This window comes from Sminthopsis crassicaudata, chromosome X (genome assembly GCF_048593235.1).
Source record: "Sminthopsis crassicaudata isolate SCR6 chromosome X, ASM4859323v1, whole genome shotgun sequence".
NCBI classification, from domain to species: domain Eukaryota; kingdom Metazoa; phylum Chordata; class Mammalia; order Dasyuromorphia; family Dasyuridae; genus Sminthopsis; species Sminthopsis crassicaudata.
In genome coordinates this window covers 4,846,168-4,863,894 of record NC_133623.1, presented here as the reverse complement: position 1 = coordinate 4,863,894, position 17,727 = coordinate 4,846,168, and the positions used below count along the sequence as shown (strand labels likewise).

Sequence of the window (17,727 nt, the reverse complement as noted above, 5' to 3'; positions counted from 1 at the left end):
CCTGTGTTCTTAAGGAGACCCCTGGTCTTGTCCCTCCAGATCCCTTCCCACACCCACCCCAATTGCTAATATCTAGTTTCGGTGGAGAACCCCTGCTTTGCTGCCTCAGTTCCCCCCTTCCTCAAGGCAACTGTCAGTTAGCTTCTTTGACTATGGAGGATTACCTGCTGTTCTCTAGAACATTTACCAAGATTTCCAGTCTGTGTGTTCCGAGGGAGACCTATGCAGAGGAATACAGGGAGAATTTTGAGCTGTGATGCTCTAGACCCTCAACTATAGATTAGAACTGTCTTAATATGGTGGACCCTCTACAGTGCAGCTCAGTATTTCTCTCCAACTCTCCCTTTCCTGATATTGTTTCCCTAGGGAGGATCCCCGTTATTCCCTAAGGCTCTCCCCCTATTCATCCTGAGAGCTGGGCTTTTGGGGAGGGCTGCCTTTAGGGTTTCACAGAAATCTCCCATCATGCTCTGGTGCTGTCTTTGCAGGAGGACCCCCTACTGCTTTGCTGAAGGACTCCAAGGTACCCTTTGCAAATTAGGCCTGGATCAGTAAGGAGACCCCTGGTCTTGTGCCTCCAGATCCCTTCCCACACCCACCCCAGTGGCTAAGATCTCGCTTGGGATCGCTGTCTGCTTCAGTTACCCCTTCCCAGCCCAATGGTCGCTTAGCTTTGAGTATGGGGGATTACCTCATGATCTGATGAAGATTTCCCCGTTTTCCCAATAGATGTAGTCTGGGGGAGGCTTGTACAGCTGTGTATAGGAAGAATTTTGAGCTGTGATGATCTGGTACCCCAACTTCTAAAGGAGAACTGGTTTAGTATGGAGTCTCCCTGCTGCGCAGCTAACGGTTTCCCCAACTCTGTTTCCCTGTGGCTTTGCCCTGTTTTTCCTAAGCGTCTCCCCTGGTAGAGACAGAGCTGGTGCTTCGGGGAGGGTCCCTTCAGTGCCGCACAGGAATCCTGTCCATGTTCTGGGGCACTCTTTCCCAGTTGTTTTACCCTGCCCTCCTGTACTGGTCATTAGAAGTACGTGGATGGGATGGCCTCTTTGCCCTGCACCTGAGGAACCCCTCCCGTTTTGCTGTCCATTCAGCTTTCCTTCTGTTAAAAATTTTTTAAGCATTGATTATATCCTTCCGTTGTCCACCCAATCCCCAAACAATTGCTTTTAATTTAAATTTCTGTTTATACATGTTCATTAATTAATAAAAAAAAGACATTTTTTGGGTGGCCCTTCAACTTATCTTAATCTTATCATTGTGACTTAGTGATTAATCCTCAGGTCACTAGATCTATCCAGTGACTCTCCAGGCTTTGCTTGGAGCCTTCTAATGAGGGACCCCCTTGCTCCAGAAACATCCTGCCCCCCCCCCTCTGGGACAGTTCTTGGCAGTGTCCCCCCATGTCTGTCGTTTCCTGTTCCCATTGCCCAGTTCTGATAATCAGAACCACATAGAAGGTGGTTTTAGATGTCCCCTCTCCCATAATCCCTCAGGGTACTTCTTTTTAAACTGCTAATGTCAACAGTATTGTTTAAAGTTCCAAGAAGGAACTTCCAACTTTCCACTGTCTTGCCCCACATGTTGAGGTGATTTTCCCCCGGGAATAAATACTGTTACTTGCTTAAATCTACCTCATGGTAAAGGCTACCAATGAATATTTGAACATCCCGATTTGGGGGACAAATAGTGGGGCCGTGGGGGGAGGCAGAGGCACTCCCACCCTGGCCCAGACATTGGGAGGACGACGCGCGCTCGGCTCCTACTTACTGGTTGACTGTGGTCTGCTTTCCTTCTCTGGGTCTCCTGTTCCTCCTCCTCCTCATGTCTGCTCTGCGTTGGATGGGTGGTTGTGGTGTTGGGGTAACCTTCATGGTCTTCAAGTTCCCCTGTGGCACTGCTACAGTTACAATGATGGTAATTCTCCGGTGTTCGCTAACTGCTTCTGTAACAGAATGGTCGCTCTCAGAGACGTCCAAAGTCTCTGGACACTCCCCGCTGCTGGGGGCCCGACTCCCCGGCGATCCCCCGGGCTGAGGAGAGGCTTTGGGCCTGGGAGCTCTGGTGATCCCTGCCCCAGCGGGCTGTGGGGCTCACAGCTGTCCCTTGGGCAGCTCTCGGGACCTTTCAAGGGCCCAGGCTTCTGCTTCCCTGACCCTGCCCCCCCCAGGTGCTGCTACACCTTTGGTCTGACAGATGGTCAGAGCAGAACCAGGCTCCATATCCGGGTTTCTGCCCCTTCCTAGGTCTGTGTCTGAAAATCCCCTCTCTGAGTGCCCTTCCCCCCTCGGTCAAGGCCCTAAGCTCCCTTCCGGGCCTAAAATCCGTGACCCCTCAGGCTACCAGGAGATTCCCACCATGTTCACTCACCTGAGGAAGCACCAGAACACTCTTCTGCCCCTTGTTTAAAAAGTGGTGTATTCCTCAGGGGTGTTTGTGCCATAAATACTCTAGAACTGAAAAACAAACCGCCAGGGACTGAGTCATTATGTCCTACCAGCCATGGTGCCCTAGGGATTCTGGGAGCAAAAGGGCACCCTCTGCTGCCATAGTGGTGGGTCATAGGGTAGCAATGGCCTGTAGGAAGGTTGAGGGTCTGGGCTGGAGAGAGTCCAGGCTCTCTGGGAGCCCTGGGGGGAGGGAGATACCTGCCTAGGTAAGAAGTAAAAAAAAAATACCTTTAAAGAGAGCAGAGTGGAAGGCTGACGCCTGGTAGAAGAGAGAGGCAGGAAGGAGTAGTAGCTGGGAGAGTGGGCTCTACCTGGCAGTCAGGGGCAGTGAGGAGAATGGGCCCTAGTGTGTACCATACGTTGCCAGGAAAACGATGGAACTCCAAGGTTCTGCTGGTTGTGAGGTCACTGGTGTGACAGTTAAGAGCTAAGAGTGGGGGTGGGGGCAGAGTTAGGTGGGGGTGGGGTGGACCTGCATGTGGAGATGGAAATAACCAAATTTCCAAGTTTGGATGCAGGGAGATGGAAATGATTATAACCAAACTACGGCCTGAGGGCCAGATGCGTCTGCTGAGGACATTTATGTGGCCCTCCGAGATATGGCAAATGGGCTGAGGGGCGGAGACAGAGAGCTTTTTTTTTTTTTTTTTTACTATAGTCTGGCCCTCCCACAGTCCGAGGGACAGTGAACTGGCCCCTATTTAAAAAGTTTGAGGACCACTAAACTAAATTTCGAAATTTGGACACAGGGACTAGGAGGCAGACCCATCCCATGGGGTCCAACATTTGTAATAAACTTCGGGGGAGGAGCTCTTAGCTGAATGGCCGGGCCTGAGTTCTGCCCTGCTCTGAAGCCCACAGGCCTCTCGTAAGGCTCCCGGGCCATCAGCACTCGCTCTGGGGACATGGGGCCCGGCCCAGCTGAGCTTAGTGCTCTCCCCCCCTGGAAGCCCACTTCTGGCTTCAATGGCGTCACCTTTGCCTCCCTCATTCACCCTGCCAGGGAGTCTTGGCTCATCTCCTTGGCCGCTTGGGGGGTAGGAGGGCGGCTGACTCAAGTGTTTGTCCCTTAAACTGCTGTTCAGAAGCTACATGAAGGTCTGGCGATCATGTGACATAATCATCCCTCCCTACTAGTCTGCTAAAATTTTTTTATTTGAATTTCACCCTCAGTCTGACTTGGGGAGACCCTCAGTTCTTTAGAATACTTCCCAAAGCCAGACTACCCCCCCTAGTGTCATCTGAGAGTGGAGGAGGCAGAAAGGGCCCCAAAGAATTAGGCCCACTTCCCAGAACAGGGTGTTGCACTGGTGGCTCTCCTCCATCCCCACCTCAGTTCTCTGCCCCCCATGTCAAATTGGTGGCTTTATTCTACTCCCAGTCAGTGTTGTGCCCATTGTCTTTATCCAAGCTGTAGCTCTCCCATCCCATGTCTGTCCCCCCTAAGTCCAAGCAGTGGTTCTCCTGCACCCGCAGCTTTTTCCCTCCACTGAGCAAAGTCAAATCTGTTGCTCTCTAGTCCACCCCTTCCCATCTTTGCTGCCCCCTCCCCCCCCCCCCCCCCCGCACTGGGCCAAGGCCAAGTTGTGGTTCTTTATCCCCTCATTTCTGTAATCTGTGGCTCACCTTCACCCCCTTATCTGCCCACCTCACTAGACCAAGTCAAATCTGTGGTTCTCCTGCCCCCTCCCCGCCACTGCCCCCCACCTCGAAGTCAAAAACAAGACACATCAAGACAAGTTTTTGAGGGTTTTTTGAGACTTGTTTTTATTCGTGTTGTTAACCCAACATGTCGAACATTTCGTTTCATGCTGGGCATTCCGGGTAGGACAGAAACACTCTGGTGGAGGGAGTGTGGTGGGGGAGGGGGAGATTGGATGGAGAGTGGGCTTATAATAGCAGCAGGATCAGCTGGCTCTCCTGCACCCTTGCCCCCCGCCCCTTACTTACTCCCCCCCCCCACTTGGCTAAGGCAAGGCTAAAAGAAGACACAAGAGTTGGTTTTTTTTTTTTTTTTTTTTTTTTGGTTATTTTTTATCTGAGGCGTGTGTTTTATTCGTCTTGTGCCCAGCTCGTTGGCCATTCAGTGTCATTCGTGGTACAATCACTCGTTGTGTCATTCAATACCATCGCGAAAACGTGCGTTTACTACCATATTGGATGGAGTGTGTGTCACTCCGGCTGGGACAGAACGCGCTGGTGGCGGGAGTATAACGGAGAGGATTCGATGGAGTGGGCTCACAGGTTAGCGAGCAGCCAGTCCAGCAGTTGCTTTCTAGCCATGTTCCCGACTGCTTCATCGAGTTGTCTTTCTTTGGCAAACTTCATGACCTCTTGGAGAAGATCTCCAACGCTGTACCCTTTCTCAGCAGCCTTGGCTGACACTTCAGGAAGCTGCAGAAACAACGGACACGGTTTGGTTGAAACTGGGCCGCACACCACAGCCGAGAAGGGCTGGGATCACCACGTCACTGAAGTCCCCTCCTAAGGGCAGACATGGAAAGCTGGATGGACCCAGCCCTTTCTAACTTCCAATGAGTGTCTGCTTCTGAGGCCTTCTGGCCCCATACTCCAAGAGCTGGGGGCCCCTCCCCCTCCATGCCCGCTTTAGAATTCTCTAAGAGCTAGAAGCCGCTCCCCCCCCACTTAGAATTCTCCAAGAGGCAGGAGCTGCCCCCCCTTAGAATCTAAAAGCCGTGAGCCGTGCCCCCCACAGAATGTTCCAACAGCCATGAGCAGCCCCCCCCTCCAACTTACATTCTCTAAGAGTTGTGAGCTTTCTCTCTACCCTCTCCTCTTTTGGGGGGGGGTCTCCCCTTAGGGCTGGCTTAACATTCTCTAAGAGCCTAGAGTCGACCCTTCCCTCCCCCCACTTAGATCTCTAAGAACCGTGAGCAACCTACTTAAAAGTTAAGAGCCGAGAGCCGCCCCCACCTTAGAATTCTCCAAGAGCGGTGAGCCGCTCCCCTATTTAGAATTTTCCAAGAGCCGCCCCCCATTTAGAATTTTCCAAGAGCCAAAAGCCACCCCCCCATTTTGAATTTTCCAAGAGCCAAGAGCCGCCCCCCCATTTTGAATTTTCCAAGAGCCACCCCCCATTTTGAATTTTCCAAGAGCCACCCCCCCATTTTGAATTTTCCAAGAGCCAAGAGCCGCCCCCCCATTTTGAATTTTCCAAGAGCCGCCCCCCCATTTTGAATTTTCCAAGAGCCACCCCCCATTTTGAATTTTCCAAGAGCCACCCCCCCATTTTGAATTCTCTAGGAGAACTTTTTGAATTCTCCAAGAGCCGCCCCCCATTTTGAATTTTCCAAGAGCCAGGAGCCATCCCCCATTTTGAATTCTCTAAGAGCCACCCCTCATTTTGAAAAAGAGCCATCCCCCATTTTGAATTCTCCAAGAGCCGCCCCCATTTTGAATTCTCCAAGAGCCGTGAGCTGCTGCCCCATTTTGAATTCTCTAAGAGCCACCCCTCATTTTGAAAAAGAGCCATCCCCCATTTTGAATTCTCCAAGAGCTGCCCCCATTTTGAATTCTCCAAGAGCCGCCCCCCATTTTGAATTCTCTAAGAGCCGTGAGCTGCTGCCCCATTTTGAATTCTCTAAGAGCCGTGAGCTCTCTCCCTGCTCCCCCCTCTTTTCCTGGGGTCCCCCCTTAGGGCTGGCTTAGCTTTCTCTAAGCCTAGAGCCGTCCCCCCAACTTAGGTCTCTTAAAGAGATGTGAGCAGCCCCCATTTAGAAGTCTAAGAACCGTGAGCCACCCCCCCCCACTTAGAATTCTCCATAAGCTGTGAGCGCCTTCCCCCATGTGAGCCCTGCCCCCCCCTTGGGTTATCTCCTTAGGGCTGGCTTAGCATTCTCTAAGAGCCTAAAGCCACCCCCCCTACTTAGTAGTAGTCTTAAAAATCACGAGCTCCCCCCCCCAATTTAGAATTCTCAAAGAGCCATGAGCCACCCCCCCCTTATATTCTCCGAGAGCTGTGAGCCCTCCCCCTGGGATGTTCCCTCAGGGCTGGCTGAGCATTCTAGAGCCCAGAGCCCTCTTCCCTTCTGGGGGGCCGCCCCCCAGAGCACAGAGCCGCCTCTCCCATTGGTCCCTAAGAATTGTGAGCCCTTCCCTCCCTGGGGGGCCGTCCCCTCCAGGGCTGGCTTAGCATTTTCTAAGCGTGTGAGCCTTCCCTTCCTGGGAGCCCCCTCCTTTGTCCCTGCCCCCTCCCCCCCCAAGCCTTGCTTAGAATTTTTCATGCTCACCTTGCTCTAAGAGCCGGGAGCCTTCTCCCCCCTTCCTGGGGGCCCACCCGGGCAGGGCTGATTTAGCATTCTCTAAGAGCAGAGAGCCGAGCCCCCCACTTAAGAGCCGTAAGCCTCCCCGCCACTTAGGTCTGTAAGAACCACGAGACGCCCCCCACTTAGAATTCTCCAGAAACATGGGCCACCCCCCACTTAAATATGCTTAAGAATTAAGAGCCATGAGCCCCCCCCACAACTTATAGCAGTCTCTAAGAGCCCGGAGCCGCCGCCCCTTCTTAGAATTCTCTAAGAGCAGTGAACTGTCCCCCCCACTCGACAGTCTCTAAGAACCATGAGCCGCCCCTCCCCTTAAGAGCTGTGAGCCGGCCCCCCCACTGAGCAGTCTCTAAGAGCCGTGAGCTCCCACCCCCACTTAGTCTCTAACAGCTGGGAGCCGCCCCCCCCCCACTTAGCGGCGGCCTCCCCCAGCCCTTCCCCCAACTCTGCAAGTCCCCAGGGGTACCAGCCCTCCCCCCAACTCTGCAAGTCCCCAGGGGTACCAGCCCTCCCCCCAACTCTGCAAGTCCCCAGGGGTACCAGCCCTCCCCCCAACTCTGCAAGTCCCCAGGGGTACCAGCCCTCCCCCCAACTCTGCAAGTCCCCAGGGGTACCAGCCCTCCCCCCAACTCTGCAAGTCCCCAGGGGTACCAGCCCTCCCCCCCAACTCTGCAAGTCCCCAGGGGTACCAGCCCTCCCCCCAACTCTGCAAGTCCCCAGGGGTACCAGCCCTCCCCCCAACTCTGCAAGTCCCCAGGGGTACCAGCCCTCCCCCCCTCCGCAGCCACTCACCTTCTCGAGCTGACCATCCTCATCTCCCATGAAATAGAGCATGGGGACATTGAACTGCGACGCGGCAATCCACTGGAGGACCGCTTGGAGCTGCTTCTGCAGGTTGCTAGTAGAAGATTGATTGTTGACAATGACTTCAGGCCCGGGGTTATCGTGATAAGAATGAGACATCATAGCATCTTGAGCACACCTGGAATTGCTGGCCCGGAAGCTGGGCGAGTGGTTGAGGCCTTGTTGTTCCTCCAGCTCAGCGAGGCCCGCCCCGTTGTTGCTATACTTGGCCATGATGAGACACAGCTTCATCACGGATTCGACCAGCTGGTCCACGAACTGTCGGTTCACTTGCTTCATCCCGCTGATGAAGTCGAACTCCTGATGGTCTTGGAAGTGCTCCTCGCACCTCTCGGACCGCTTTGACGTGGAAGTGGAGACTTTGGACTTGGATTCGGCCCGTTTGCTCTCACCGGACTCGCACTGCTCGTCTAAGCTGAACGGACTCTCGCTCAGGAGCTTCTGGATAAGCATCAACACTATGTTGGACATGTCTAATTTTTGAGTGTCCAGCTCTTTGGGCGTACACGACGTGGTCGAGGGACCTGCGTGTTGGCCGCTGCCTCGAGATTCCAGGTGTTTCATGGAGAGCGCCTTGGCGCTCTGGCCCCCGCCGGATTTCTCGTAATGGGTGCCCTGGGCCATGTAGCAGGATCCGGGCTGCTCCGGTTCTTCCAGCGCATCCTTTCCCTTGGCCTGCTGAGTCAGATGGTATTGGATTAACATCAGGGCGGAGACGATCAGGTCCTTGGCCAAGGAATCGGTGGAAGGGCTGATCTTCTCCCTCTTGTCTTCCCGGCAGGCGCCCACTTTGCCGTGCATCTTGGTCTGACCGCCACCCTGCTTCTGGTTCCACATAGTGAGGCTCTCTTTGAGGATGTGCTCGCTGACCTTTTCGGCACTGGTCAGGGACTTACACTGGTCGGGCTTCATTTTTCCTTTGTCTTTCCCCCCCCCCTTCATCATCTCCGCTTTCATGGCAGAGAACTCAAGGCTCTGATTCTTGTTCTTAGCATCATGGGTTCCGGCTTTCAAGGAGGCGTAGGCCAGACTCTGGGATTTTGTTTCTTTTTTCTCCCCAAGAAGGGCACTGACTAAGCGTTTGAGCATGGCTTCCATGATGTCGGCGGCATTCTGTTTGCCGTGGTTGAACAGATTTCTCTTTACAGCTGAGACAAAGTCAGAGTCGGTCATCAGTACACCAGTGATGTTGTGTAAGTTCTTCATGCAAGAATCAATTAAGTCAGACACGATCTCTTTAGTGTGCTTCAGCAGGACTCTTTTCAACACAACGCAGGCTGGGATGGGCTTACCAGAGCTGTGGACCTTCAAGGTCTTCATGACAGATACCATCATGTCAGAGGCCACCTGGTTGGCATAGACCATCAGGCCTTTGCTGATGGAGTCGGCGAACTCTTTACTATCTCTCTGGCACATCTGTTTGTCCCCTCCCTTGGATTTGTTAGATAATTCGCTGTATAAGAAGGTCTTTCGGTCCTTATGATCAAGGTCTCCAGGGCCTCGCATTTCAGCTGAAGTCACCTCTACTGCGTCGTGGGCCATCTCCGAGGCAATCTTGCTGACTGCGCTTCGGGGGCTGTTCTTGCCTTTGTCCCCAGCGGAGGCGTAGATGGAGTGGTGCAAGCATTTGCTTCCTCCTTCAAGCTTTTCCTTGATCTCCTTGCGAGCCATCTGGATCACAAGGGACGACAGTCGGTTGACGTAGAAGGAGAGGTCATCCATGGAACACTCTCCGTCAGGAGATATGACTGCTCGCTGCGTGCTAGGTGATTTCGCTGGGGGACTTGAAGGACTCTGGTTGTTGTTGGTGTTCTTGGCTGCGGCCATCTCCAGACGCAAATTGTGGGGGTTGTTCGCCACGTAGTCCATGCTCAGTTCATCAGCGTAGACACTGTAGCAGTTGTCTTTGTTGGGGTGACTACGGTACCCACCTTCGAGGTCCCCAACTTTGTGCTTACAGCTTGAGGATGAGGGGCTCAGAGCATGCTGGAAGCCGAGAGCATATTTTTGAAGATCGTTGAGGAGCCAATTAAGGACGCTGATGGGGTCCGAGGGTGCTTGTTTGAAAAGGCACACGGATCCTTCAGTCTAAGAAAGGAAGGAAGGAGTGGGGGGGAGGGAACACATCTGGTCAGTCACAAGTAGGGGAGGGTCCGCTTTCCCTGTCTCTGCAGGATCAGGTGGCACACTATACCTTTGCAGAGCCAAGGCGGGTTCTAAAGGGCACTTTTTGGATTGAGGTAGGCCGTGGACACACGCTGCCACGTGATGGAGAGTAATGGGATGGGGCATGGCCAAAGCGTTATATGTTGGTGTGAAAATAGACGCATTGAGGCGGTCACAGCTTATGTTTGCACCAGTGAAGCGGAGGATACGTGCCAGTGCGCAGTGAGCTGAACATATGACAACTAGTTATGTTGATGTATAATGTGTGGCTACGGGGCATGTATGTGGGGGTTTATTAGTTGCCAGTGGATGTGAAGGTGAATCCCAGAATCCTAAGATCTGGAGCTCGAGTTCCCTACCCCCATCTCTTTGGGGGTCTTTCAAGTTAAAAATGAAGAGATTAGGAACTGAGCTCAGGCCTTCGAGTAGTAAAATAGCCAAGTATGACCCTGAGGCTGGGATTTCTGCCTCAGGTTACAGTACTTGGTCCATTCTACCCCCTGAGGGGTGTGTGTGTGCTATTGTCATGTGTATTCAAGAATTATGGGGAAAAGTTCGATCACACATGTGTACAATATACAACTTTTCCCCCATAGTTCTTGAATACTTTACAAAGAACTAGCTCCACATGATGGGGAGTCCAGTTATCTGGTGTACATCTAATGGAGGAAGGAATCCAAGGTAGCAATTATTCTGTGTGTCATGGGAAGGAAACCCAGGCTGGTGTAACCTGCGTCTGTGCCTCTCTCTAAGGAGTCCATAGCCTTTCCCCACCCCAGCCCAAGTCAAATTGAAACTCAGGGTTGGGGAGAAGGTTTTGTTTCCTTCATCCATGGCTACTTCCTGCCCCCCTCCAAAGGTGGCTGAGGGACAGGTTGGAACAGGGAGGAAGCTTTCTATCGAGTTCTGGCTAGAACCCGAGAGACAAGGCCGAATGGCTGGACCATTGTGGGCTCTCTCAGAATGTGTCCTATGTATGAAGCGTGGGCGTGTGTCACTCAAGGGGCATCCTTCATGACTACAATGACAGGGTTCAGTTAGAAAAGGTGACTAGAAGACCTAGATATATGGCGGGAGATCTTGGATAGAAAAAAACTATCCCCAAAGTGACACTTTTGAGCCTCCACTTCTCCCCCTCCCCAGACATCCCAAGAGAACTCAGTCTGTATCAACTTTGAACTCAAGCTCTGAGGGGGCCTCTGGGCAGCATCTAAGAACTGAGGGCTGCTTTGCAATGACTACCACTATGACATCAGCAGAGTCTGTTGTGGTTATAAGTTACTGCTGCTAAGTAATTTGCATATTCAAAGTTCTAGAGTGACAGTTATGCAAATTGTAGGCCTTTCCCTTGAATATGATTGGTTGGCTACTGGAGTCACTCCAGGAGAGGAGGGGGTGGGGGGGAAGATGGCTCCATTCAGTGTTTAGGCACTTACCTTGGACTGATCTAATTTCTCTGTGTCCTTGATGACAATTATCTCCTTCTCTTCCAAACTCTCCAGGTCCAGTTCCCCCTCTGAACTAGGTCCTCCTTCCTGTTGTGGACAATAAAGAGATGGAATTTTTCAAGGAGGGGGGTGGCGATATTGCCAGCAATGCTCCCTAATCCAGAAGCCCTCCCCCCCCACACCATTCCTAGACACACACAAGAATATGAACCGCCTGATTTTCTGTGTTTTCCTTCCAATGCCCATCCATGGGGTAGAAAGACATGTGACTGCATAGGGATAGAATGATACTAAAATTGTTCTCTCCCTTTCTTAAAAAGCAGTGCCCCTGTGTTAAAGGGCAGTGCCCCTGTGTTAAAGGGCAGTGACCCTGTGTTAAAAGGGCAGTGCCCCTGTGTTAAAAGGGCAGTGCCCCTGTGTTTAAAGGCAGTGCCCCTGTGTTTAAAGGCAGTGCCCCCCTGTGTTAAAAGGCAGTGCCCCTGTGTTAAAAGGCAGTGCCCCTGTGTTAAAAGGGCAGTGCCCCTGTGTTTAAAGGCAGTCTCCCTGTGTTAAAAGGCAGTGCCCCCCTGTGTTAAAAGGCAGTGCCCCCCTGTGTTAAAAGGCAGTGCCCCCCTGTGTTAAAAGGCAGTGCCCCTGTGTTAAAAGGCAGTGCCCCTGTGTTAAAGCAGTTCCCTTGTGTTAAAAGGCAGTGTCCCTGTGTTAAAGCAGTTCCCTTGTGTTAAAAGGCAGTGTCCCTGTGTTAAAGCAGTTCCCTTGTGTTAAAAAATCCAAACTGAAGAAGGGTGAGGAAGAAAAATCCCTATAATGAAGAGACCAAATGACTTAGGGCTTCCATCTCCTCCTTCAGAGATTATCTTCTAGACCCTCAGTGATCTGGTGACTTGTCAAATCTAAATCACTCACCTTGTCTTTGTCCTCTACATTGAGAGTTGATACATCCACGAAGCAAATCTGAGAATCAGAAAGAAACAGGAGGACAGGGTTAATGTCTAGCCACCATAGGGGTGTTAATGTCCGGCACCAAAGGGGCGTCAGCCATGTTGAGTTGTCTTTAGAACCCAAGGGGGAGATGGGTCACATATTCTCTTCCATTATTCCCTTTTCTTTTGCCTCTACTGGAAAACTCTTATCTTCCATTTGGGGAAGAGGAAAGAATGGTCCTGATTTTTCTTATTGTATGGGCCCCCTCTGGGTTTGCCATTCCCTTGGGTGTGTTTGTCATTGTGTGCTGGGACCTCTGTGAAGTTCTTCACTGAGTTGTGTTTCTCCAGATCATCTCTCCTCCCCTTGGCATCAAGCCTTGCAAGAGAGCAAGGGTCAACAGTGGCAAGATTTGGGATGATCTTTAGGAACAAACTCAGTGTCATTTGTATATGTTCCACCCTCAACCTCAACCAAATCTTCCTCGGCTACTTTTTTTTCCCAACTACCTTTACTATGAGGTTTCTTTAAGCATTAATATGAGGAGGTTTAGTTAATATGAGGAGGTTTCTTAGGATGCCCTATAGAAAAATGAAAGTTCATCAGAGAAGCTGGCTTTCATTTGGGAAGGCCTTCTATCATTATGGTACTGTGTCTCATGTTGGAGTGTTGTTGACCAAATGGTGTGAATGATGTTGGGGTACATGTAATCTTGACTTTGGTAAAGAGTGAATAAGGATCTGTATTTCTGAGTATGAAATCCTTAAAAGGAAAATTTTTTGTAAACTTATCCTTTTCTAAGGCAAATTAAATGAGGGAACTAAAAGCAGAGAGAAGCTGCCATATTTCCCCCTAAGGTTCCACAGCCCCTTGGTGCTAAAAGCTGGGGCTGGGATTCAAAGCCAGCTCTCCTCTGGACTCTTAACTCCATGGCTCCCTTTGTGACATCATGGCCCTCTGAGAGTTACAGTTGAGCTGACCCAGTTGACAGTTGCCTAGGTGAAGGGGGATACTGTTACATCATGGCTTGTGTGAGGTCATGGAATTTGGTCACCAGGCAACCACTCTGTTTCCTCTCTCCTCCCCCTCCTCCTTCCATTTTTACTATATTTTTAAAATTTCCCTAAGTTTTCTTAATTTCTTCCCCCTTCTGCCCTTCCTTTTCCTTCTCCCCATGTTATATGACAAATTTTCCTGGTTTGGAAGTGCTTTCAAAGCTGAGACTAATGTTTATGGGTGACTTTGCCAGAATGAGCCAGTATGTTTTGGGGGTTACAGACTGAGGCTCACAAACTGTCACTTAGCATGCTAGGATTGTGTGTGTCCCCCATTTTGGGGGAGCTTAGATCTTCTCACCACTTTTCGATCCTGATCTTGTTGTCCTGTTGGGCTGTAGAGATCAACCTTGCAGACCCCTCTGCGGCTATGTAACCAGTCAATATCATCAGACATCTGAAATGAAAAATGGAAAAGTAGGGGAGAAAATGTTCTGAAATTATTTGGGGGGATTTGTGGTTAACCACTGAGTCAGATACTTAACCAGTACTTGAAATTTAGAATTAAGCAGGTTAAACAAACTTTTTATGTTATTTTTTATTCTTTTTTTAAACAAAACCTCAGCCTTTTCCTATCTCTTACTATTTTAAGAAGCAGGTAGGGGTGGGGGATTCTGACTATCAGTTTGGGAATATCTTAGTACCCCATTCCCAAATACTTGGGGGGTTGAGGGGAACCTGCTGATATAAGAATTTCAAGTTTTGTTTTTGTTCCCCAATTTGAAATTATTAGCAAAACTATTAGTAGTGTGCCTCAGATAACTTGGGAAAACAGACCACCCCCAAACATAAGGGATTTGACTATATTTTAGAAAAAGGGGAAAAAGTTCCTCCTCTCATCCCTAGGGAGAGCTTTAGTCACTTGAGATTTAAAAGTAGTCATTATAGATTTACTTTACATTAACAAATCTAGAAATATCCCCACAAAAACCCAAAAATTAAAAAAAAAGAAATCTGGTAAAAAAAAAGATTTAAAAAATAGAATAATAAAAGAAAACTATTACCTTGATAGTCTGTATTGAAGCTTGGTAACCCAGAAAGGAAGCTGGGCCCCTTAGATGGTAGTGGGCAGTGCCGAGTTCTTGGGCACCTTACAGCTAGATGTCCCTCCCGTCCGGCGGTCTGAGTGCAACTGACCTAGCCAGGGCTCCCCTCACCACTCTTGTTACCAGGGGCTGGTCATCACCCTCTGTTGCATCACAGACACCCTGAGGTGTCATCAGCCCCAGTCACCAATGGGCTTGTGCTGAGCTCAAAACTGGGCGGGGCCAGCACATAGCTCAGGCTGATCTTTTTATATGAAAATAACTCTTAATCAAATCAAGGGAATTTGAGGGCCCACTTTTCTGATCAGCCCTAATATTTTGTACTATTTTCTTTTGTTTTCTTTACTTCCCCCTTCTATATTCAGCTTTCCACCACCCTTTTGGTGAGGGGAAAATTGTAAGGTAAGTGAGATCAACTCCATCAGTTCCCAACACTTTGGGGGGAGGAGATCCTATCAAATTTCAGGGCCGTGGGCCATTACTCCCAACTCGAAAGAGTGATTGATATACTTTTTCAGCCATTTAATCATTAATTTTAGTGGCTAAAAACACCAGCAGCAGATTATACCAAATTTCAGGGCTGGAGGCTATATCCCAACTCAAAAAGGAGTTTGATGCCTTTTCAGCCATTAACCATTAACTTTGGTGGCTAAGAACACCAGCAGCTCTATCTCCCCTCAGCCCTCCCCCTTGAGTTACTTTGTATAGGAATTGTCTCTGAGCTACCAGATCATTTAGGTGCATACCACACTTTAATAGTTACCAAATTTATGAGATTAAATTGTGTTTTGTGTTTTTTTGTTTGTTTGTTTCTTTTTTTACTGGGAGGGAGGTAAAGAGACAAAATATCCTCAAAGACCTCAAATCTATATTCAAAGGGCTCCCTTCCCATACCTAAGAATTCAATTCCCTTTCCCTTCTCCGACTGAGCCAATAAAATTCCCCCCTCCACTTCTGAATTTTCTTTCCTTCCCTGAGAGATCCCACCAAAAAACTTCTGAGTTCCCTTTCCCTCCCTGGGCTGAGCTAATAACAGAATTCCCCCCCCCCCCCAACACACACACACACACACACACACACACACACACACACACACACGCTTCTGAATTTCCTTTTCCTTCTTGGACTGAGCCAATAAAAGAATTCCCCCCTCCACATCTGAATTCCTTTCCCTCCCTGGGCTGAGCCAATAAAAGACTCCCCCCCCAACACTTCTGAATTCCCTTTCCCTCCCTGGGATGAGCCAATAAAAAAATCCCCCCCTCCACTTCTGAATTTCCTTTCCTTCCATGTGAGACCCCACCAAAAAACTTTTGAATTCTCTTCCCCTTCCCTGGGTTGAGCTAATAACAGAACCCCCCCTTCTGAATTTCTTTTCCTTCCTTGGACTGAGCCAATAAAAGAATTCCCCCCTCCACATCTAAATTCCTTTCCCTCCATGGGCTGAGCCAATAAAAGAATCCCCCCCCCTCCAACTTCTGAATTCCCTTCCCTCCATGGGCTGAGCCAATAAAAGAATCCCCCCCCCTCCAACTTCTGAATTCCCTTCCCTCCCTGGACTGAGCCAATAAAAGAATTCCCCCCCACACACACACATCTGAATGCCTTTCCCTCCCTGGGCTGAGCCAATAAAAGAATCCCCCCCCCTCCACATTTGAATTCCTTTTCTTCCTTGGACTGAGCCAATAAAAGAATCCCCCCCCCCCCACTTCTGAATTCCCTTCCCTCCCTGGACTGAGCCAATAAAAGAATTCCCCCCCCCCACTTCTGAATTCCCTTCCCTCCCTGGACTGAGCCAATAAAAGAATCCCCCCCCTCCAACTTCTGAATTCCCTTCCCTCCCTGGACTGAGCCAATAAAAGAATTCCCCCCCCCTCCACATCTGAATTCCTTAAAAGAATTCCACCCCCCTCACTTCAGAATTCCCCTCTCTCCCTGGGCTGAGACAGTTAAAATAATTCTCCCCCCACTTCAGAATTCCCCTCTCTCCCTGGGCTGAGACAGTTAAGAATTCTACCCCCCCCACTTCAGAATTTCCTTCTCTCCCTGGGCTGAGCCAGTAAAAGAATTCCGCCAACCCCCTCCCCCCCCCACTTCAGAATTCCCTTCCCTGCTTGGGCTATAAAACTAGTAAATCAAAGTGGACGAGGAACTTGAGATCCAGTTTTTGTGGGAATGAGAGAAATCTTTTGTAGAAATGAAGAGTCTGGGAATATGAGTTTGGGAATTGGGGGAATAATTCAGTTCTAACTCTAACTTCCCCCCCCTGCAGTGGGGGGGGGGACTTGAGGGGAAAACTCCCCAACCCAGCTCAACTGAACTTTTTCTACCTTTGCAGTAGCAGGGTGGTGCGGTGCTTGAGACTGGAGAACGTGTGTGTGGTGATTTGGCGCTGAGATGACCTTGCCAGACTGAGGAGATGTTACTTCCTTCTTTAACTCTCCATACTCCCCGAATGCCTCGGCACTCAGCCGGAGCTGCAATTTAAGTGACCAGCATCATCTGTTTCCATGGGGATTGGTGACCCCACAAAGCCAGGGAGTTGGCCCTAATGTTCTGGCTGCTCTGAGTGGCTGGCTTTCAGATGAGTCATGATGAGGTCACAGAGCTCAGGCAGTACAGAGATAAGACATTAATCACTATTTGGTATAATTGAAAGAATTTATTATTATTTATCGTCATTATTGTCGTTCAAAATCACGGCAAGGTTGGGTCCGTCAGGAAGGACGGTCCTGGCAGAACTTTCCAGGCCCGTTAAATTCAAAGGCATCCGTGAAATCTCTTGGAAGCATTTGGATTCTCTTCTAGGTACCGTGGCAAGTTGCCCGAGGCATATTTCGTCCCACGTTGATACATGTCCATTTTCATTTCCTTTGAGAAATCATTCCAGATCAGTCGTTCTTCCCTCTCCCTTCCCCTTTCCCATATGGCTCCCACTGCTCCCAAGGCAATGGTTCTTAAGAGTAAAGTCAATAGCAAATCAACTCAATGATTCCCAGCCTCCTGCCATTCAAAACAAAAAACCAAAACATGTTCTCATTCCGAGTAGGAAGTACTTTCCTGATGCCGGCCTGTGTCCATTTTCTTCCTTCCCCCTGTATAACACCCGGCTCTCTCTTTGTGGAAGACTTCCCGTTGCTCTACACAGGCTCTTGGCCCAAATTCTTCTCCGGAGAAGGGCTTTTCACCCCCTTTTTGTGTTCTGGCCCCATTGGGGCCTCTTTCTCAGAATCATGCTTTGAAATAATATCACATGATATACTTTGGATTACACGGAAAGATCGTTATCATCCACGTGTTAAAGCAAATCCCAGGCTCCAAGTTAAGAAGCCATGATGTAGACCGCTCTCCTCTGTGTTTCCCACTTATCACAGGGCCACAGGCTGATAAAGGGTCAGGTCTGACTCGATCCCTCACCAGGCCGCCTTTACTAAGGGAGTACACTGGGTGCCAGGGGATCTAGCCAAAATGGACGAAAGTCCTGCTCT

General features: G+C 50.0%; 1 protein-coding gene across 3 annotated transcripts; it reads right to left on the bottom strand.

Annotated features, from left to right (window-relative positions):
* Positions 1–4,193: 4,193 nt before the first annotated feature.
* On the bottom strand, positions 4,194–16,749 carry AKAP4 (A-kinase anchoring protein 4). Of its 3 annotated transcripts, XM_074277635.1 has the most exons (7): positions 16,570–16,701; positions 14,198–14,401; positions 13,495–13,590; positions 12,121–12,168; positions 11,206–11,304; positions 7,532–9,691; positions 4,194–4,847 (listed from the first exon to the last, which is right to left on the bottom strand). In XM_074277635.1, exons 3-7 carry the CDS (start codon positions 13,588–13,590, stop codon positions 4,692–4,694), a joined length of 2,559 nt encoding a protein of 852 aa, XP_074133736.1. In that variant the 5' UTR covers positions 14,198–14,401; positions 16,570–16,701; the 3' UTR covers positions 4,194–4,691. The 3 variants fall into 3 exon arrangements, with proteins under 3 accessions (XP_074133736.1, XP_074133735.1, XP_074133737.1); XM_074277634.1 differs by lacking the exon at positions 14,198–14,401 and having other exon boundaries at positions 16,570–16,749; XM_074277636.1 differs by lacking the exon at positions 14,198–14,401 and having other exon boundaries at positions 7,532–9,730; positions 11,149–11,304; positions 16,570–16,725.
* Positions 16,750–17,727: the final 978 nt, after the last annotated feature.